The sequence below is a fragment of the Pangasianodon hypophthalmus genome, chromosome 22 (assembly GCF_027358585.1).
Source record: "Pangasianodon hypophthalmus isolate fPanHyp1 chromosome 22, fPanHyp1.pri, whole genome shotgun sequence".
NCBI classification, from domain to species: Eukaryota; Metazoa; Chordata; class Actinopteri; order Siluriformes; family Pangasiidae; genus Pangasianodon; species Pangasianodon hypophthalmus.
The window spans coordinates 14580642-14604667 of record NC_069731.1 but is presented as its reverse complement, the minus strand read 5'-3'; the positions used below and the strand labels follow the sequence as shown (position 1 = coordinate 14604667).

General features: G+C 37.9%; 1 protein-coding gene across 1 annotated transcript in view; it reads left to right on the top strand.

Annotated features, from left to right (window-relative positions):
• Window positions 1-20348, top strand: part of dok6 (docking protein 6) — a 61632-nt gene extending 41284 nt beyond the window's left edge. Inside the window, exons 4-8 of the mRNA XM_026938150.3 lie at window positions 5068-5187; window positions 7844-8033; window positions 8862-9000; window positions 11523-11643; window positions 18828-20348. Of these exons, the coding sequence (XP_026793951.3) occupies window positions 5068-5187; window positions 7844-8033; window positions 8862-9000; window positions 11523-11643; window positions 18828-18979 (722 nt within the window). The 3' untranslated portion in view covers window positions 18980-20348. The remainder of the gene's footprint in view (window positions 1-5067; window positions 5188-7843; window positions 8034-8861; window positions 9001-11522; window positions 11644-18827) is intronic.
• The last annotated feature ends 3678 nt before the right edge of the window (window positions 20349-24026 follow it).

Below are 24026 nucleotides of genomic sequence, written 5' to 3'. Positions count from 1 at the left end.
ACATGTAGACAAAACCTCCCACTACCTAACAACATGTAGATAAAACCTCCCACTACATAACAACATGTAGACAAAACCTCCCACTACATAACATGTAGACAAAACCTCCCACTACATAACAACATGTAGACAAAACCTCCCACTACATAACATGTAGACAAAACCTCCCACTACATAACAACATGTAGACAAAACCTCCCACTGCATAACATGTAGACAAAACCTCCCACTACATAACATGTAGACAAAACCTCCCACTACATAACAACATGTAGACAAAACCTCCCACTACATATCAACATGTAGACAAAACCTCCCAATACATAACATGTAGACAAAACCTCCCACTACATAACATGTAGACAAAACCTCCCACTACATAACATGTAGACAAAACCTCCCACTACATAACAACATGTAGACAAAACCTCCCACTACATAACAACATGTAGACAAAACCTCCCACTACATAACATGTAGACAAAACCTCCCACTACATAACAACATGTAGACAAAATCTCCCACTACATAACAACATGTAGATAAAACCTCCCACTACATAACAACATGTAGACAAAATCTCCCACTACATAACAACATGTAGACAAAACCTCCCACTACATAACAACATGTAGACAAAACCTCCCAATACATAACATGTAGACAAAACCTCCCACTACATAACAACATGTAGACAAAGCCTCCCACTACCTAACAACATGTAGATAAAACCTCCCACTACATAACATGTAGACAAAACCTCCCACTACATAACAACATGTAGACAAAACCTCCCAATACATAACATGTAGACAAAACCTCCCACTACATAACAACATGTAGACAAAGCCTCCCACTACCTAACAACATGTAGATAAAACCTCCCACTACATAACATGTTGACAAAACCTCCCACTACATAACATGTAGACAAAACCTCCCACTACATAACAACATGTAGACAAAGCCTCCCACTACCTAATAACATGTAGATAAAACCTCCCACTACATAACATGTAGACAAAACCTCCCACTACCTAACAATATGTAGATAAAACCTCCCACTACATAACATGTTGACAAAACCTCCCACTACATAACATGTAGACAAAACCTCCCACTACATAACATGTAGACAAAACCTCCCACTACATAACATGTAGACAAAACCTCCCACTACATAACATGTAGACAAAACCTCCCACTACATAACAACATGTAGAAAAAAACCTCCCACTACAAAACGTGCAGACAAAACCTCCCAATACAAAACAACATATAGACAAAACCTCCCACTACATAACAACATGTAGACAAAACCTCCCAATACATAACATGTAGACAAAACCTCCCACTACATAACAACATGTAGAAAAAACCTCCCACTACAAAACATGCAGACAAAACCTCCCAATACAAAACAACACATAGACAAAACCTCCCAGTACAAAACGTGTCGACAAAACCTCCAAATGCATAACAACATGGAGACAAAACCTCCCACTACAAAACATGTCGACAAAACCTCCCAATACAAAACAACACATAGACAAAATGCATAATAACATTTAGACAAAACCTCTCAATATGAAACATGTAGAGAAAACCTCCCAATACAAAACAACACACAGACAAAAAAAAAAAAAAAACTCCCAGTACAAAACATGTACACAAAACCTCCCAGTACAAAACAACCTAGAAGATTCAGGAACTGTATTGTGTAGTTTTGTCACAGAAGCTGCAGGCGATTTCAAATAAAAATAATAACAAATAAAATAGCATTAATGTAAAATAAATTGGCATGGTCATATTTAGCATAATCCTACACAGAGCCTGTATAATTTTGTGTGAGATATCTGGCAATATTATGCCAGATGTTGTGGAACACTGGAATAAAATAACAATATAACATAAAAATAGGAAAGATAAAACCTATGTTTAAGACATAAATGTAGTAAGTGTAGTCTTGGTCATATTTACATGAGGAGAAGTACTGTCCTGTAAAGTGCACAGTGCAGCAGTTATACATTGTGTGTCATTGTGATGTGGAGGTGGAAGTGGTAGAGGGTGGCTGTTGTTTATGAATCTGACAGCCTGGGGGTATAAGCTGTCACAGAGTCTGGATGTTCTGGCTATGATGCTCCGGTACCATTTACCAGACTTCATGAGTGTGAATAGTGAGTGGGCAGGATGGGAGGCATCCCTGATGACAGTACTAGCCCTTCTGCAGACTCTCCTGTGGTGGATACCCTTCAGTGAGGGGAGATCTGTCCTTGTGAAATCTGTGAGGTTGTGTACAATTAACGCTAGAGTAAATATTAGCATAACTTACAGAGTCTGTGCTTTTGTAAAACCTGTTATAACTGTACAGCATGTTGCTTCAGAGGTTTCTCAGACTGTTAAGAACAGCAAAAATTGGAGCACTGTGACAGAAAAGATGCACCTACTAGTATCCATGCTCGTAAAGATGAATTGCAATTGACGCAGGGTTCATAAAGATCTTATCCTTTTTTTTTAAAAAACAAATAATTATGTTTAATATAAAAAATAATTATGTGGCTTAGTGGTTAGCACATTTGCCTTGCACCTCTGGGTTTGGGGGTTCGTTTCCTGCCTCTGCCCTGTGTGCATGGAGTTTGCATGTTCTCCCTGTGCTCCATTTTCCTCTCCCAGTCCAAAGACATACATTGTAGGCTGATTGGCATCTCTAAATTGTCCGTAGCATGTGTGCAATCGCACATACGATGGGTACCCTGCGATGGGTTGTCATCCTGTCCAGGGTGTCCCCTGTCTTGTGTCCCGAGTCCCCTGGGATAGGCTCCTGCAACCCTGTGTAGGATAAGTGGTACAGAAAATGGATAGATGTTTAAGACATAATAATCATACACCATACCATGGTAATAATGGTTACAAAACCAAAAAAAGGATAACATCTTTATAAGCTCTGCATCCACGTTATTATAATGCATCTTTAAATGGGTGATGTTGTTCTGTGTGTCAATATGAAAAGCCATAAAGAGAATGTGGACTTTTTAAAATATGGCATTCACCTCAGGGATAAAATAATTACACAGGACAAAATTGGCAAAATGTATAGGCATCTGGCACTTTAATATTAACAGCTGCACATTCATGCAATTATCCAATCAGCCAATCATGCGCTAGGAGCATACTGCATAAAATCATGCAGATACAGGTCATGAGCTTCAGTTAATGTTCATATTAAACATCAGAATGGGGAAAGATGTGATCTCAGTGACTCAGTGACCCGGTTGTCGGTGCCAGACAGCTGGTTGAGGGGGATGTTTCAGAAATTGCTGATCTCCTGGGACTTTTACACACAAGAGTCTCTAGAGTTTACACAGAATGGTGCAAGAAACAAATTACATCCAGCGAACTGCAGTTTTGCAGGCGAAACACCTTATTAATGAGAGAGGTCAGAGGAGAATGGCCAGACTGGTTTAAGGAAGTATACATTAACTCCAATAATCACTCTTTACAACTGTGGTGAGCAGAAAAGCATCTCAGCACATGTAACAAATCAATCCTTGAGGTGGGTGAGCTATAACAGCAGAAGATCACATCAGATTCCACTCCTGTTAGCCAAGAGCAGTAATCTGAGGCTACAGGTGGTACAGGCTCACTGAAACTGGATCTTTGAAGACGTTTGAAGAAGTACTAGGCAGACTGTCCAATATATTATACAGTTGGTTGTATTAGCTATAACGTGCTAACGTGGATTAATTAGTAAAATAATTAGACATGCTAATAATGGGGATTAACCAGAACAGCAAACACTTAATATTACATGTAGGAAAAGTAGCATTAACTGTGGCGTTTGGCATTTAACTAAATGCAGAGGCCAATTTTTTAAAATAATTTGATTGCCAAGACCATGCTGAGGGTCAGGGCTAGCAACGAGAACCAGCAACAACAACAGCAACACTCTATAATATCTCAAGTAAAATAGCATGAACTATGTCATGCTGCGCTGAAATAAATACAGCAGCCAAAAAAAATTGTGTTTTTAATTAACACGATTAATTGTGCAGTGCTACCACGTAGCAGCAGAAAAGCAACAAAGCTCCATCATGCTGATGAAGTGTTTGTTTATCCAATCTTCCACTCAGTGAACCTTATAAGTGTGTGTGTGTATGTGTGTGTGTTTAGACACACTTAAAGGTCAGTGGTTTGGGAAGGAGACCTTCCAGAACAATGTGAAAATGCTGTGATTTGTGTAGACTGGTTTTTTTTTTTTTTTTGGCCATTTATCCATAAGTTTCAAAGGTGAGTCAATGAGTGTTTGTGAAGATGCTAAATGTGGAATGAGCGAATGATAACAGCATTTAGGAGAGAATTCCAGATGAACAGCTCAGTCTTGTGGTATCTACGATTTTTGTCAATGTTGTTGTTTGGTAATGTGGCGGACCCGCTATAGTTTAAATAGCGGTTGCTGCTAGGCGTAATTCTAGTTTTATTTTAGACATGCATTTTTTTTTCTTCTTAGCAATTTGTTAATTTTTTTTAAAAAAGTAAATATTCTCAATTTTTCTGTCTCATTTTTACTGTTAGTCACTGTATTTTGTCTGTATAAAAGACATACTGGCTATGTGCCAGGAAGCTAAATCATTACCTAGCTATATTTTGCAGTTGCCTAGCAACAACACTTTCATGACTTCAGCTACTTAAATAGTAAGCACAAATTTGTTCCATCTGACTGCATCAATACCCCAACCATAACAACAACAAACAATAATGATGATGATGACGACGACGACAACGACGATGATGATGATGACGATGATGCATTTGTAATCAGTAAATTTGTTTGCTTAGAAATATATTTGTCCTGCAATTTTTAAACAAATTCAAAATTACTTAAAAGTCAGACAGAACACAGACTCAGCACAGAGCTGCAGTTACGGTTCTCACAACTTATCGATCACTAGCACAGAACTTTTACCAAAGCCATAAATTATTTTCTATGTTCTCACTATCTGTGTGTGTTTTGCTCCTGTCTGATCTCATAGACCTCTGTGTGTGTGTGTGTGTGTGTGTTGTCCACAGAGCTGGAGGCAGAGGAGTGGTGTAAGTTGCTTTGTTTGGAGTGTTTGGGCAGTCGGATCAATGACATCAGCCTCGGTGAGCCGGATTTATTAGCAGCAGGAGTGCAGAGGGAACAGAACGGTGCGTGTTTAATTAAGCACTTGCTAATTAATTTGATGATCAACAAATGTGCAAACGCCAACCTTTATGAGTAGGTCGGGCCAAAATGACCCTATTAAACACAAGCTATTTTAAATCTGTAGGTGCTCCACTCAAGGTTTATTTTGAAATTGAAATGATGATATACAGAAGATTGAGTGTTTAAGTGACAGAACACGAGAAGGAGTGTGTTATTGTGAATAATGACGAATATGACGGGGTCACGTTCTATTGCCTACAACAGTTTTGCTAAGTAAAGAAAAAGATAAAGCGAAGAAACCACGGAACATTGAGTTTAAATATTTATGTTTAATACTGACAAGAGACTAAAAAAAATAAAATGACCATCATAGCTTTATAATCTGACTAGCCAACTGCAGGTCAAATGGTGTCTTAGCAATTTCATGTGTTTGTGTGGTTTTTATACAGTATGTTTAAATGGTTTCTGTATTTTTATGTTTGGATCTGTTTAGTGGATAAGCAAATCTAAAATAAATATGAGTTCTGACAGCAGGAGTAGAAATCTTTTCAACCAGATCATGTAGACAGAACTCCTGTGTACAGTAATTCAGGATACAGTTGAGGCCAAAAGTTAGATATGAAGCTTGCGGGACAAATGAGAGACAAAATTAAACTAAAATAGACACCAATCAGGTACCTTGGGACTGCAAATTAAGCCTGTTTTCACCAGAATGAGAATTTTAACGAAGCTCTGAATTTTAACTGATGTCAGAGCCTGTGCTGTTACACCAGGGCTACAGGCTGGAAAACTTTTGCTGTGAGTTTAATATTTCTGTTTATTATTTCTCTATATCACATCAATCAAACACATAAACACGTCACTGTCGCTGACAGGAGGAAAATTTAATTGCAGCAGAAAAATGATACTTGATTACACCACATTGAAGATGTTTTTTCCTTCCATAACTCTTATGGATATTTGAGTATTAAAATTAGACAGAAGATGCATTCCTACACCAGACATATCTGGGCTGATTGAGTACTTTTGAGGACAGTGTGTACATTTCATTTTTAATCCAAACTGTTCCTTTAACCCCAGTGAGCATACTGAGGGTGACACTGGGAGGAGAAACGGAGCTACGGATGAAGAAACCAAAAGAGGAGGAAACATCTTGTCAACGCTATGAATCATGAGTTATTTTTATATCCGGCAGGCTGGGAATTTATGCTTAGAAGTTAATAAGGATATTGCTAGATAGGGGTCCAAGCACCAAAGGTGCTGGGACACTATTTCTTCTTCTTCTTCTTCTTCCATAAAGCAAATCATGCAGATCACACCGTAAGTCGTAGAGGTGTGAAACTTGGTGAATAGATGCTACTCAGGCAAACGAGATGATCCTGATGTGTTCAATGTTTTGTTTCAAGAACACAGGAACCAGATGTCCTATGACCAAAATTATTTTTGGCTTCTCCCAAACAAAAAAAAAGCCTCAAGAGCTAATTATCTCTGCCTACTTAGATTTTGAGCTAATTTGCATATGTGAAACCTACTTTTTTTTTTTGCAAATTACAACAAAATAAGATAGAATTGATGTCAAAATACTCAACAGAGTGTAACCCACAATAAATATTAAAAATATGTGGAGGGTTTTCCCAGGCCACCACATTTGTAAACAATATGGCGGCCACATGCCAATCAATTCTAGGCAGAGCCTAATTAACGCAGACAGGTTTAATTCATGATTGGTTGCATGGATTCTCAAGAAACTTGAAAGGCATAATCAGAACAGGATTCTGCGATACAGATATTCACACGTGATCATATACAGGGGCGATGTTAAGTTCCATGAACTGTCTCTCAGGAACCATATGTTTGGTGCACCGCATTGTTGTGCTGATCTGTAAGTAGATGTAAATGTGACTATATTTATTATTGAAATCAGTGAAATCTGTCAGCATCTTACTGTGTGTGTGTGTGTGTGTGTGTGTGTGTGTGTGTGTGTGTGTGTGCGCACATAATTTAGTGTGGCAAATTAAAATATCAGTACAAAATATACACAACCCATCAAAACATTACTCTCCAGACGATTTGATCTTTTTTCTGTCCTTTCATATGATTTTCTTAAAATATTGATTAGCTTTCATAAGTGCTGTGAGTCACATTCTGCATTCTACAGGAGGATTTTTTATTATTATATTGGATTTAATTTGAACAAAACAGCTAGGTCACACTGCCTTTCTCTGGGAAAAAGGAAAACATTTGCTGTAATTAGTGATGATTCATTTGGGTTAAGCACTTGAGAGTCTATTTAGAACTAATTGATATGGCTTGGTGAAGTCCACTTTTTATTTCCCATGGCAACAGTTGGTTGACCTTCATGTTCCTGACTCACATACGAGATAGACTAGTTCAGGAGTGGAAAATGGCATAGCAGGAAAATAATAATAATGTTTAATTGGTTTGTTGGTGGAACCATTTTGGGTTTTTCCCTCTTTACTTTTATCTCTGTACATCAATAATATCTTACCTGCTTTATATGACCTTCATGGAAGGTCATTTATTACTCACTGATGTTGCTGCACATTTAATATTTCAATACCAAGTGGTCTTAGTGAGAAATGATTCTTTTTTGAGAGATATACCAAAATCATACTCTTTATGATTATTTGTCTCCAGAGAGGTTTAACGTGTATCTGATGCCCACGCCCAATCTGGACATTTATGGCGAGTGCACGATGCAGATCACGCAGGAGAACATTTACCTGTGGGACGTCCATAATGCCAGAGTTAAGCTGGTCATGTGGCCTCTGAGCTCACTGCGACGGTATGGACGAGACTCTACATGCTTTACCTTCGAGTCCGGAAGGTAAAAGCATTTGTTTCTACATTCTATAAGCATTCTACATAAATATATACTGTACCAATATTCATCACAAATGAAATGTAGAATGAAAAAAGACCATTTTGGTGCGATGTTTAGAAATAGAAGTTTTGAATCTTTGTATTTCTATTACAGTCATTATGGTCACCTTATTATCTTGGTGTCATTTTTGGAGATATAAGACTAATAAGAGTGGATGCTTAAAGCCTCTAGTTGTCGAAATCATTACACATTCATCTCAAACTGTGAAACACAACTCACTCTGTCGAGTTGTTCAGTGTCTCAGAGAGACTTGCTGATGTTCTGTCTGACATTGTATGACATGCTGTTATCTATAAAAATGAAGAAAAAAAAAGCTAAAACCAGGTTTCTTGTCATGTTCATGTTGAGCAATACACAATAAAAATGGAGCTGGAAAAGACACTTTTGTTTGAGGGACAAAATGAGCTAAATTTCATCTTTGTAATGGAAATATAGGGGTGTTTTTAGATAATGGGACATTTAAACTCTAAAGAGATGACCTGGGACAGAGTAGTGAGAACTACAGGAGGGTTAAATTCGGAATATCATTATCAAGGACAGTTTTAGCCTTGTGGGAACATGTGGCTGGTCCCCATGAGGAAACCTTTCTTTTTTTACAGAAATGGCAGCTTTTATTTAAGGAAAAAAAAGCTAAAAGAGCCAAATTTCCTTGATGTTGAGGTTAGATTGAGGTGTAGGCATAGCATGAATTAGCTGCATTAATCATTTATTATGTCAGTGGAAACTCTGCACAAGAATAGAAAAACAAATGTGTGTGTTTGTGTGTTACAGGATGTGTGATACAGGAGAAGGATTGTTCACGTTCCAAACAAGAGAAGGAGAAGTGATCTACCAGCGAGTTCACTCCGCCACACTCTCGATCGCAGAACAGCATGAACGCATGATGCTGGAATTTGAGAAAAAGTCACAGGTTATTGTAATTATTCTATCCATTCAACAATTAGGTCTAACATTAGACACTTACAGCAAGGGATGCATTAATAACCTTCTTTTCAGACCAAGTATGAATAGGAGTACATGTTTTTTGGTACTTATTCATACTGATACCAGTCGGATACCGAAATAAGTAACCTACTTAGTATTTACATTTATTTAGCCCTGTTTATATTTCCAATGAAAGCTTATATCCCATAGTGTCACATGATAATGGATGTTGGTATCAGACTACTTTTTACAAGTGTGAGTAAATGAGCACGTTATCAGACTCAATACCAGTACTGGTACCGATGCATCCTTACTTACAGCCCTTTTCCCATGACTAGGTACTGGTGATTGATTTAATGCTGTTCTGTGTAGGGGTGTACACTGACTGACTTGAAAAGGTGTACCAGCTTCAGTGTTGATGATGAAGTCATGGTAATTAGTGTGTGACTATAATGAAGTGAGGTAGAACGCTGAACTCTGTCATGCTGTGAGTGTGACCCCCCCTGCTGTATTGTGATAATACACACAGTGTTCCAATACGGTGTTCAGCACCCTCTCGCTCACCTCCTCTCACAACTCAGAAGTGTGCTTTACTCACATCATGTAAACAGATGATGTGCTTTTGCTTTTGGCTTCTGCTTTGCACAATTGATTTTAGACTACACTCTTAGAAAAAAGGCTTTCTCAAGGATTCTTTGGATGGTTAAGGGTTCTGCATATGCAAGGGTTCTAGGTTAAGGGCAGCCTTCACCTGGTCCAATTTTGGCATCTTTTACTATATATAGTAGCTAAAAGTACAGACTTTTACAGAAAGTGCCCTGGAAATTGATCACATTGTTGTTACAGAGCTTTTTGTACCATGCTATACTACACTTATAGATTTGGAGATATTCTCATTTTAATGTTATAGTTCATCACTTCTGGGAAGATGATGAGTCATATCTAGGCCATCATTTTGATTGGCCAATTAAATGCTCTCTAAATACATATGTGTCCTGTCTGCAGAGGCAGGTCTTGCTCTACAGTAGTAGCTCATTCGCTTTTAGCAGTAAATGTGGTTTGTTGGTGCATTTTGGTGCATCTTTTCACAAACTATTCTCCTTTTCCAATCATCTCTTGGTTGAGAAACAAGAATATTTGCAGTTCATTCATTTTGTAGAGGAAGTAAATTGTACAAGGTCATGGTTATGTGCCAGGCACTTCTTGGAGGAGTGTTTTGCCAACTTGGAATATGTCTCTTCGTCAGACTGAGCGAGAACACGATTCTGTCTTTATACAAAGTCAAGGTTTCTCCATCAGTAAGAGTAAATAAAAGGTACTTGTTAATCTCTTCGCTGTTCTCCATATTTAGCCAGTTCTCTTTGTCAGGTTTGTTTCGATTTGGCTAATATTAACAGTTATGTAAGTGAGTAAAGCCCTTGAACACAATGTCACTCTGACTTCCTGTTTCTGTATTAAATCACAGCCAAGAAGCCATTGCATGGGGACTTAAAAGTCTGGTTATCCTCAAAAGCTAAATGGAATTGTATTTAAAGAATTTATTCCGACAAACAGACATCGTGACTCCCGGTATCTGATTACATTTCATTAGGCTTATGTCCATTTAGTTATTGCATGTATCCATCCAGCTACTTGATCAAAGCGTGACATTGACAGAGTAAGGAAATCACACTTAGCTAACAAGGCTTTTGACATCTTTGAACAGAAAGACTTCATTTACCACTCTGTATGTTAAACTGGCTGCTTACCCAAAGTAATTTTTGCAGGAAGGTAGCTTGGCTAGACTAACATTACTAACAATTCCACTCATTTTGGTGAAATTTTTGTCCTTTTTTTCCCCCAGAATTCAGCCACAGTAACATCCGTCAGGTTTTCCCAGACCTCCACACATTTCTTATTGGGTTTTCCATGTAACAGTTTTTTTTCTTCAGAGGAACAAATTGAAGGATACTGTAGGGTCAAGATGTTACCTTTTTTTTTTTTTTTTTTTTTGAGGACCTTTTGAGGTCTTATTTGCATATTGCAGCCTTTGGCATTATATCAGGAAAACAGCATGATAATAATAAAGGACATATTTTACAGTGTTAACTCATTGATACACAAGAATCCTGTGCTGGTTAAGAGTGAATGATATGCAATGATTTTAATTGTCTAAGGCTGTGTTCACAATAACCCTTCCTAATCACACAACAGTCGTATTTATTACCTGTGTCAATGCAGAACACTGCTTTCTCTCTCCTCTTCATGGTCAGAATAAATGTTGAGATATAAAGTGTATGTTTGTTATTTCAGTAATAATTCTAATCTGTGTAGGCTTTTGAAACGATTAATGTAACATCAATTCAATTCAATTCAATTGTGTAGTGCTTTTAATAACGGACATTATTTACAGAAATAATACATTCAGGATATAAATTGTAAATGTATGTATTTATCTCTAATGAGCATTAATGTTTTGTGTGTGTGTGTGTGTGTGTGTGTTTTGTTTGTTTGGTTTGTTTTTTACAGACCTTTCTGAGTGAGAACACATTAACCAAGTCGATATCTCTGCCACGGAGTGCTTACTGGCATCACATCACACGTCAGAACAGCATGGGAGACATTTACAGTTATCAAGATAAGACAACAGGTGCGTTGTGCATTATTAACATTATTCCTTCATCAGGGTTGTAAATACAGGAAAACGTCCTCATGATATATTGCTACACAATCACTTTCAAGTGTTAATGCTTTTTTCCTGCTACTGTTATGGTCCAAACCTCAAACATGATGAATAAAACAGTACTTAATGCATCTTCCTCTCTGTTTTAGAGGATTAGAGTCTTGTAACTGATGGCTGAGTGATTTCATATTACACTCGTTAGAATTCCATTGTAGAGAATCCTGTGTGTTGTTTGCATTAATCTTTAGAGCAGTAGAACAATCCTGCATTTCAGAGTTATTATATTTTGATCACATCTGGAGTGAAGCAAGACACTACTCTACGTCTGTTTTTATTTTCCATAAAATTTGTCCTGCCTCTAAAACAGCATCTATGGCTGTAGTCTAGTTTAGTGTTTGTCCTTTTATGGTTGCCATAGTTCAGATTATAATCATTTCCTGAGCTGAAGCCTTTGCTACAGTCCTGTAACACCTATCTATATGTCTATAAAATCATTACACAGTCATGCTAAACCACGCTGTTTACTTTATATTGAGCTTCTGAGTGTTTGAGCACTGTCGCTACTGTCTGCTAGCATGGCTATGGGATGTTATGTTACATTGGAGTATGTTAATTTCCAACATGGAGCTTTGAACTACTATAATAACTGGAATATCACACTTACTGTACATAACCAATGGGTATGTTACAGTTTGACTAATTTGCACCTAGAGGTGAAAAAAAAAGTCTTAATAAGAAAATAAGACAATAAGCTACTTCTTGTCAGTGTTTTTTTTTTTTTCAAATGGAAATTTGTCTTTCTAATGAGGCAATGCCTTTAAAACGCAGCTCATCCATCATCATGGCGTTTGTATTATCAAAGCGTTAGTGTTTGATGTAGTGGTTGTTCATCCCGCTCATTTATTATCCTTAGAAATACAAATTCGGCAGAATATACTTGCATTTAAAAATGGATAAATATATTCCGTGATGGAGGACAGTGTGGATGCTAGCGAGAGAGAGAGAGAGAGAGAGAGTGCTAGCAGTGCAGTAAATGTTTTTGCTTTGAGTGATTAGAAAAAAAATCAAAGTAAAATATTTCTCTTGGCAATGCAGATGCCCTTTAGATTGCATATTAGATTGCTATATTTTGATGAAGATGTAAATATGAACTGATGCAGATCTGATGACATTATTTTATTTGACAATGATTTATTGTATATTCACTTCCTTTTCATTACTATTCCTTTTTTAACACTGATAAACAAGTTTTAACATTTAGTCACTGAGTTCAACAACAAGAAATTAGTTTTTTAACCGAATGCCTTTAAAACGCTGCTCCATCCATCACCCGTTTTCGAAACATTAGCGGTTGACTTATTGAGCATTCGTCCTGCTTGTTTATTCTCCTCAGCAAGAAATCCAACAGCATGTTGTTCCTTTTTTTGGATAATGATTGAATACATTGAATAAGTGCATCACTAGAATACAGAGAAAAACAAAATTAAAAAAAGGCTTCCAGATCATGTGAAGCAAAGAGTAAAACAAAAACAAAATACTTTAAAGATGATATCTGTGATGTTTAAAAGTGTTTCTAGGCTTGTAGTAATCATATTATTTCAAAGATGCTTTAGAAAAACTGTGATTCACAATGTTGGCCTACAGTGGATCTCTCTGTTTTCTTAATTTCAGGCTTTTGTTTTAGATTTTTCTGGCCCAGAATTTAGCGTCACTCCCATCCAGAACAGACTTCCTCACTAATTTTTTAAAATAAACAACTAACAAGGCAGAAGTAGTTTTAGCTGAATGTATGGGCTTATTGTTATTATTTGTTTTTGTTTTTTGTGGTGGTTGTGAAAAGCGTTTCAGTGGTTTTGTAGCAGTTCACCTCACAGGCAGCAGAGGGCACTTAAAATTACACACCGCTCCTTTAATATCTAGCTTACGAGAATATAAACCCTTACTTTATTTTTAATTCCTGTTTTAGATGTTTCATACAGCAGTTAATAATGCTGTATAAAGGATTTCCCTCAGTAATTTAGACATCTAAACCATGCTTGCTTTTTGTTCAAGCCAGATATATTAAATGCTTACATTTAATGTGTAATACACAGTGGATATAAAAATTCTACACACCCGTGTTGAAATGGAAGGTTTTTGTGATGTAAAAAACTAAGAAACTAAGATAAATCTTGTCTGAACTTTTCCCACCCTTGAAATCACGTCTAAAAACAGAAACATTTTGGGGAAAAATTGGAAAAATAAAAAGTTTCAATAACCTTGTTGCATAAGTGTGCACACCCTTTTATAATTGGGGATGTGGCTGTGTTCAGAATGAACCAATCACATTCAATCTCATGTTCAAAAGTAATTATCACACAGCTGTCATTAATGAAATTATCCTGTGTAACCCCTAATAAAAACCAGCTGTTTCTGTAGGATTTTCTTGACATCATCTTGGTTTCATGTGACTGCTGAAGCCAGATGTTTTCCCCCTCTTGACTGAAGCATTGGAACTTGATATTAAAAGATTAGAGGCTACTGAGCACACTATTCATAGGGTATTGTCTACAGTTTCACCACTGACCACTGCCACACCCCCAGAGAACCAAGCAAACTGGCTATAATGACTGCTGAAATGCTGTTATTACTAGAAGTCCAGGCAATAGAAATAATTCTTGAACCGGAGTGCCTGGCCAGTTTCTTTCCAAGATATTTTCCAATTCCAAAAAAGAGGCAGAATCTGTCCCATTCTGGAGAGACCTAAAAGTATTCTTAAAACAAGAGCCATTCCATATGCTATCCATACCAGTCTCTCAAATGGTCCACAAAGAGCTTACAAAACATGCATGGTATCTCACTTGTCAAAAGATATCAATCAGGAGAGGGGTATAAAAGAATTCCCAAAACATTAGATGTACTATGGAACACCATGAAGGCCATCATCAACAAGTGGAGAAAATGGGTCACCACAGTGACATTACCAAGAACAGGATGTCCTTCCAAAATTTACAAAAGAACAAGACAAAAACATACCAGGGAGGCTGCCAAGAGACCTACGGCAACATTAAAAGAGCTGCAGGAATATCTGACAAGTACTGATTACTCTCTGCATGTGATGGCAATCTCTCATATTTTTCACATGTCTGGGCTATGGGGTAGGGTGGCTAGACAGAAGCCCTATCTCAGGAAAAAACATCCAAGCTCAACTAAATCACCCCAATCCATGTGGCAAAATGTGTTCTGGTCTGATGAGACCAATTCTTCTAAAAGGTATAGTAATTCCATAATTCCAAAAGGTATGTTTGGCACCAAAAGAAACCCATACCTGTGAAGCATGGTGGTGGCAGCATCGTGTTTATGGCTGCTTTTCTTCAGCCAGAACTGGGCTTTTATCAAGGTGGAGGGAATCAGGAATCGCTACAAATACCATTTTTTATGCAAAACATTCAGGTGTCTGCTAGTAGTGAAGATGAAAAGGAATTTCACCTTTCAGCACGACAATGACCCAAAGCATACATCCAAATCAACAAAGAAGTGGCTTAAACAAAAGAAGATCAATGTTTTTGAATGACCTAGCCAGAGCCCAGAATCCAACTAAGAATCTGTGAAGCGGGCAGTCCACAGGAGAAGCCCTCACAATTTGATGGATCTAGAATGTTTTTGCAAGAAAGAATGGGAAAATATTGCCAAGTTAAGATGTGACACACTGACAGACACTTAGCCAAAAAGACTGAGTGGTGTAATAAAATCAAAAGGTGCTTCAACAAAGTATTGCCAGATTTTTATTTTTTTCCCCCTAAAAAAGTTTGATTGTTTTTCACTTTATTTGTATACTTTACAATTTCACATTAAAATTGGGAAAATGATTTATCTTAGTGTCATTCTTTTACTTCACAAAAACCTGCCATTTTAACATGGGTGTGTAGACTTTTTATATTCATTGTATAATATGTACATGAATATTATTCATCATTCATTCATCTTCAGTAATCCTGGTCAGGTTTGCGGTGGATCCAGAGCCTATTCTGGGAACACTTATAGGACAAGGCTGGATGTCAGTGCATCGCAAGACACCATGCATACACTCTTTCACAACTAGGGGCAATTTAGAGCAGCCAGTCCAGCTACAGCATGTTTTTGGGAGTTCGGAGGAAACCAGGGAACTTGGAGGAAATCTACACACATGTGGCGTGAAAATTACGAAGCTCCACACAGACAGTATGTGTAAGAGTATAAAGCTCAGGATCAAACTGGAGACCTTGAAGCTGTGAGGCAGCATCACTACCCTTCGTGTCACCATGCCACCTATTCATGAATATCTTACTTTTAATTAGTGGTCTGCATGTTCTCTAAAAGGTCACATGACCAGATATGTCACTCTGATGAAGCTCTAGTGCTACATTTTAAAAATGAACAAGAACTCAAATGTCACAGTGTGATGGTGGAATTTCACATTCAAATATTTTTCAATCAAGCTCATTCTCCTCAGCCAGGAGAATTAATGAACATGTCCGAAGCCTTTGTTAGACAGCCTTTAGTTAGACTGCTTAAATGCAATGCTGTACTATACACTGAAATAGCTTCAGGAAGTATTTATGGTGTTGTGGTCTGGTTCTTACACATAACCTTCAAAAAAGTAACAGGAATTAGTTCCTAAGAAGCTTCTGATCCTATTTCTTGTTAGAGCGTAATGATTGTAGCCGTGAATTCAGGGTATATGGTATATTGCGTATTTAAAACATTTATCATAATTCAACAAGCCCTCAGACTTCCATTGTATGTGGAATAAACAGGTTCTTTGTTCTTTTCTCAGAGCATAGAAACATGTCAGTTCTTCTTTGTGGTAATAACACACACGATACAGATGCAGTAGGCAGAGCTTTGTTTGACAAGTGCTGAAGTACTCCTTTAAATCAGCCAGCAGTGTACACTCCATTCTGTCTCTCACTTGACTTCTTGTTGGAATGATTTTGTTTGTTTTTTTGAAGAAGAAGACGAAGACAAAGATGAAGTGGCTATTCAGTTTGGTTGAGTAAGTGGCTATTCAGGTTGGCTTGGACAGGTGGAAAGGACACACACACACACACACACACACACACACACACATGCATGCGTGCACACACCATAAAATATTTCCATTGAGTCTATGTATATATGTTGCTGCAGCTTAAATAATATGTCTACATTTACCCATAAGTCTATCCTTAACTTCAGTAACCAGAAGGACAAAAAAAAAAAAAAAAAAAAAAAAAAAAAAGTCGAATGTCCCTACAACATTTGGTCCCCATAAAAGATAAAAGCTTGGTCGTCTCCCCCCCCAACCCCAACCACACACACACACACACACACACACACATATATATGTGCTGCAGCCTGCTTCGGATGTTGAGAGCCACTGAAAGCTTCGATCAGCTTGATTGCTCCCAAGTGTTTCATTCTGACTGCTTTGTTTTGATATGTGTGTGTGTGTGTGTGTATACTGACGTTCAGAATTACGTAAATGGCCACTTTGGTCAAAGCATGCGTTGTTCTTGTTAGAGACGACATCAGCTCTGATGACAAGAGATTGAATTCAACATATGAATCTGGAATTATTGACAATTTTCTGAACTCTCCCCCTCTTCCCTCATTTCATATTAGTAATCTTAGTAATCGATTTTCCGATTGAAATAAAAGCTATCAAGTCATGTCTGACTGAGACAGTAACTACAGGGTGTCCCAAAAGTCTCAATACATAGGGGAAATTAACACTTTTTTGCAAAATATCTTCCAAAATTTTTCATACTTAGTTTATATTATATATGTGTTTCAGATAGCCTTTAAGAATGCCTTTGACAAAAGGAGAACGCATTGAAATCATTCTCATGGCTGGATCTGGAAGCTGTCACAAGGTTGCGATGGACTTTAACAGGAAACATGGCAAGCACATCACACACAACACTGCTGCCAAACGTAATAACAAATTCAAAAAGACTGGAAGTGTTGCAGACCAACTGATAAGTGGACGTCCATGAACATCTACTGATGGAGGCACAACCGACGTGATGCTGGTGTACATAATCCTCTATGTATGGAGACTTTTGGGACACCCTGTATATCAGTTAGCTATGTTCATTAGGAATGCAAGAAACGTTTGACTACCAAACATTTTTGCCTGAAAATGGTCAAAAAACAAACAGTGGAAAATGTCAGCCATGTGGAACCATTCTACAGTTTCTACGAGGGAGATTAGACGATTTGGGAAAGGACTATGTGAAATATTCTGTATGTCTTTAACACTTTATATTGTGTTTTTACTCCTTCCTCTTCCTGACACTACTCATTATTGCTCTTCGGGGTTGGCAGGTCAGATTATGTCAGTTTTAGACAAGGATAGGAAACATCGGATAAATCCATACCGAGTTCATTCCTGATATTATACCCTGCCTTTAAGTGTGAAGGCTGCTGCCATTTTTTATAGTCAACTTTGTTTATATCAACTTTATTTGCTCAGTTAGATATTTTCTTATATCTGTCCACATAATTTCAGTATTATTTAATGCAATAATTTATTCTGATTGTTATTATTGTTGTTGTTGTTGCTGTTGTTGTTACAGAGAGAGACTCTGGATAGCGAGAATAAATAATAAGATAATGATAAGAGGCATTATGCCATGACAAATGCAGTGTTGCAGTGTGATTTTGAGATACTCTACTCTGCCGTGATATGTAGGAGTAAATATAGTGGCAGTATAAATAGGAGACTGAACCAGCTGTGCGTGTGTGCGTGTGTGTATGTGTGTGTGTGTGTGTATGTGTGTGTGTGCGCGTGCCTGCTCCTTTATTCTTCTCTGCTCAGGCCAAATCCCAAAGCATCTGAGAGCCCGGAACACACACACACACACACACACACACACACACACAGCAACTTGCTTGACAGCAATTTCCAAGGTGACAGGAGTGTCAGGACACACACACACACACACACACACAGAGCTGTGTTTAAGGACAGAGGTGTGTGGTGTTGAGCAAGCATACAGGACAGGAGTTATTCACTCACCCAACTTTGGATCTAGATGAGTGATGTTTAATACACAAGTCAACGTGACCAACTGTGACATGAATTTCTGTCTGTGTGTCTGTATATCTGTCCCGTTATCTCTTACTAATAATAATTCTTTTTTTCTTAGGTGTGAGTTCGATGCTGACCCTGATCCCTCGAGCTCAGACTTTCCAAAGCTTCCTGACTGAAGAGACAGAAGAGGAAAAGAGAGAGAAGGAGAGATCAGGCTCGCCCTCTAGTGAACATAAAGGGCACTACAGCTCCGCACTACAGCACTGACACGCACTCTCACAAGGAAAGAAAGAAGAAGAAGGAAAAGAAGGGGAGGAAAAAAAGACATTTTACCGTTAGAGAATCAGTAGACATGTACAGTACAGTAAAGATGTATAGTTCTATAAATATCTTGTAGAGATGAATATAATCTAGAACGGTTTTGTACCTGCTGTACAGCAACAGATGCCTCAATTTACAACTTTATTTTTGCACCTTTCTTTTTTTTTCCTTCTACCAAAAACATCTTTCAGCACATTACCATATTTTGTGGACTATAACATGGTTTTCTTGGCATGAAGATTTAGAGAGGATACTTTAAAACAGTTAGCTAAGCTTCGAGTTGCTCTCAAAAGGCCACAAGTCAGCTACATTAGATTTTTTTAAGAGAAATGTAGCTAGAATGATGAGTATGAAAACGTTCTAAATCGTATGATCTGGCCTTCACACTCTGCAGATCTCAACGCAGAGACGTGTTGAATCTATATCAAGGCGTATCGAAGCTGTTCTGACGTCTCATCTGTGTATTGCCAGTCCACTTCCTCATTAGAGGAACACTGTGGGTTTCCTTTAATTTGTCATCTGTTTGTAGAATCAGCTCTAAAAAAAAGAAACATGGTTCTGCTGCCTGCTCCAGTTTCATAAGGAGCTATGACCGTCGTGTGTCCTCAGCTTCCTCTAACATAATGGCAGAAGTAAACTGGGTGAAAAACCTGGAATGGTAATGACTCTCATTCATTTGCATTCCTTTCACAGAATTCACCAAATATTCATTACAAGTCAAGGCCAGGTTTAGTAGATGCTAATTAGTAGATAACAGGACTAATACAGAAAGTGAAAACGTGCATTTCTGTTAATCACACTGCTTGTAAGCAAATACACAGTTTTCATGGTGAGAAGAAATCACCAAATTGTAGCCAGATGGAACCCTGCATACTCTGAGAGAAACCCGGCTCAGGAGGCGAGACGCTGTTGATACGTCAGTAAACACTAGGCTAGACTCTTATGCACATGTATTCAAGCTTTTCCCCATGATGCACACTTCTCAGTTTTTGGAGAACTTGCACCCCCACCAACAAAAACACACTTGTCAATACGTATTAAAAAAAAAAGGCCATCCTTTTTGCCCAGGGCTTTTATCGCCTATTATTAACTGGCAAATAAAAGAGAATAAAATAGAACCACATGAAAAAAAAAAAGAATTTTATAATACAACAGACCTGACAACCCTGAAGAAGAATAACATCCTGCATTATTGATCTGCTGAAAAGTGTTTTGAACACCTCTGAATGCTGACTGACGCAGGAGAGCAGAGAGTGTTTTTAAATCTCTGTCTAATTATCATTAGCATTAATATTGTTTGTAATGTTTTAGATTCGGGGGGGGGGGGGGGGGGGGGGGGGTTCTGTTACCATGGAGTTTGCATGTTCTTCGGGGGTTTCCTCCCCCAGTCCAAAGACATGCGTTGTAGGGTGATTGGCATTTCCAAATTGTCCGTAGTGTGTGAATGGGTGTGTGAGTGTGTGTGCGATTGTGCCCTGTAATGGGTTGGCACCCCGTCCAGGGTGTCACCGCCTTGTGCCCCGTGTTCCCTGAGATAGGCTCCAGGCTCTTCTGCGACCCTGTGTAGGATAAAGTGTATAGAGAATGGATGGATGGATGGATGGATGTGTTAGATTCATTGTAGGCTTATTTAATTTTTTTCGGTGAACTCAAAACATTCCCCCTTGACAGAAAGCAATGACGGCGCATCAGTACTTCTTTCAAAGCACCATGAGCAAGGGCCAAAAGAGAGCTTCAGTTAATATCAGAACGTTTAAAACACCTGCACATTTCTCATCTGCAGTTTTTATGAAAAACAGACACTCTTTTGGCGTTTTTTGGCAAAATGTATAAATGATTCAAAGTATAATATAGTCTTTTAAATGTTTATTTTTGGTATTTAACCATCTCACCCCATACCCGCACCCCTCCTGTAATTCCTTCAGTGGGACTTATTACAATGAAGTAACATATATACTGATTTGATTTTTCTCTTAGCAGAATTTAGAGGAGCGTGTCTTATACTCTGAGAAGAAGGTGACATATCGTCCATAAAATATGGTAGGTTGCTTGTACATGTATGTTTCCATCTTCAAACACACACATTTAGAGGAGTGTTCAGTTACTGTAGCTTCTCTCTAAACAAAAAAAAAAAAAAAGTCTTTTTGCACCCTGCACTTTTAACACAAACCTGATTTGCACTTCAGTGTTTTTTGCTCTTTGTGTATTGTGGAGATTTGTGACGTAACACTGAGATCTTGCGTTTCTGTGTTTTTTCCTCTCATGTTAATCACACCAAGCAGAACATGCACTGTCAGAAATAAAAAGATCAAACTGTACTTTTTTTGCTTGTCACTGGAGTTGTAAAGTCAAGGGTACATCATTTCTACCTTTAGTATGTATTTTTATTTATTTTTTTAACCTGGAAAGGTGCATGTGGTGTTCATTTAATTAACTTTTAAAGCAAATTCCGCGCCTTCAGTTATTTTAAATATATACTATATTCATGTGTCCAGGTGAAAGATACATCCTAAAGGTGTATGTCCCCTTGATGGTGTCACTGTTTTCCTGTTTTCCAGTACAGATAGTAGTGCACCCTTATTGACTTGTTTGAATCCATCATTAAGGTTGTTACATGACCATTTCAGCTTGAGCGAATTCATTGGATGAGAGTTCAAGGGTAGAATTCGAAACACAACTTTACCCAGAAAGCATTGCTGCAGCCTGACACAGAAACTAAATGTAAACAAGAACACTAAAAGACATTCACATTTCAGAACTCTAATATTTGACTGTGTTTAGATTAGGTTTTATTCTTCCAGCATGAAGGGATGATGGAAGAGTGTGCACTCTATTGTGCGACTGTTCAGTGTGTGAAGGAAAGTGTGTGTAAGTCTCTGAGGAAATCACTTCAGCTCTACTGTTAGTGCTGCAGAACAAGTCAACAAGGTCATGGTGAAAACAGTATTGGAATAGAGAGGTGTTTACACGAGGCCTTCTTTGTTTGAAGGATGTCCTGTTTTACTGATATTTTTTTCCCTGAAAACTAGTCTGACTTGCTGTTAAGTGTATTTTACTAAGTTTCCTTTAATCAAAACTGTCTTTTATTCAAAACTGTAAACTGTCTGTGTCATGTTGCAACTTTAAAGTGTCATTAACTGCTGAGTAAATCTAATTCTGCGTTCACACTGGCAAGTTGCCGGTCATCTCAGGTTTGTCTCCTGTAGGCGTGGCCTGTTCAGTTTCTTTAATTCTTCATTATTATGTTTAGTAGCTATATTTAATGTTGTGGAGCATCCTCGAGACAAGATCTTTCCTGTTATCACGTATAGCAAATATAAACAGTTGTTCCCTCAACAACCTCTTTTTTTTTTTTTTTTTTTTCTCTTGAAGTTACAAAAAAAGCAGAAATAGGAAAAGTGTCTTCCGTTCTGAAGACTCTTGTGGAGGAAAACTTACTGTTACAAAGCGCTGACACTGCAGATTCCTTCCGCACATGCTAATAAACATCTCCTTACAAAGAGCTTCACCATATCAGCTATTATACGTTTGTTAGAGCTCGAGGTTATGTGTAGCAACTGCCATTCACTTCACCGTGAATGAGTTTTTCACATTTTTTCACATTAATATAAACCTGTGATCTCTGACCAAACAGAATCGGGAATTCAATAATACTAAAATAAATGGTAAAGGAATTGTGGCTTTGGAATTGTTTCCACAAAATAAACTGGTTTTGACAGGATTCTAGTGATTGAAAGCAGATTTTTCAAATTAGTTCCAATGCATTGTGGGAATAAATTCAGATACCTGGCTTTTATTACATTTTAGAACCTTAGAAACTAAAATGTTTTGTTCTTCCCCTTGGTTTTATTTCAATACTATGAAAATTGTATTAAACAAAATAACAGAGAGTATAAATTACACACATTTGGCTCTCACAGTTGGGCTGGATAGGCCACGCCCACATCGTCGACCCTGTAGCGATATGAGCGACTTGTTGATTGCTAGTGTGAACGACGGATAAGGAACTGTTCTCATTAACACGTTGTAAATGTGTTTGCTGTTTTGAGGTATAGAGATGTAGCTGCTTCTGTTAATCATTTCCTCCTCACGCTGATCTGTTCATACACATACGTGGAGTGACTGGTCATGTACATAGGTCAGCTTTTACATACAGGAAAATAAAAACAACATCTTATATACTATAATAGTTGTTGTGTGTACTTAAGAGACTTTGTCCTTGTACAGATTTCTGTCGGTCAATCGGAAGAATTCATTGAACTATCATGTTTAAACAATAAAAGAACATTTTGGGATATATACTGATACACTAAAAAGAGTCATTTTGTGCTATTGTGGCCTATTCAGGAGTTAGCTAGCAGCTTGTTAGCTAAATGTCCAATGTTGCTGTCTCCCCCCCAAACAATTTCCACATTTTGTAGTGTTACAACCTGGAACTGAAATGGACTTAATTGGGATTATATGTAATGAATACATAAAATATTGAAGAGGGGGAAATACTTTTAAAATTCATTTTTAAAATTCATTAATTTGTGCTATTTTCATTAATCCCAATTAAGTCAATTTCAGTTTCAGATTGTAACACTACAAAATGTGCCATGCTCTCAGGGTAGGAGGGATGGCATTACTCTTCCCTTTGTCAATCAGAATGACACTAGCCAATTGTGTGCGCTTGTGAGTGAAGGTATGTGGAAGAGGGCAGATAGCGATATCCTCCTAGTGTGTTACGCTGCCCTGTGACGCAGCATGAGCATCTGTTAGAAAACATGCCGAGGTTGGCTTCACGTGTCTCAGAGGAAGCACGTGTTAACCTTCGGCCTCCTGGATTGGTAGCTGTTGTGTGGTAGGGGAAGTTAGCTAGTGGGTCCACATTTTTTTGTCCACATTTTTAATTAATGAAAGAAAGCTTTAAGATAACAAAAAAAACCACTTTTATTACAAGAGTTTTTCAAAACTTGTCCATCATGTACTCACCCCCCCCCCCCCACCCCCC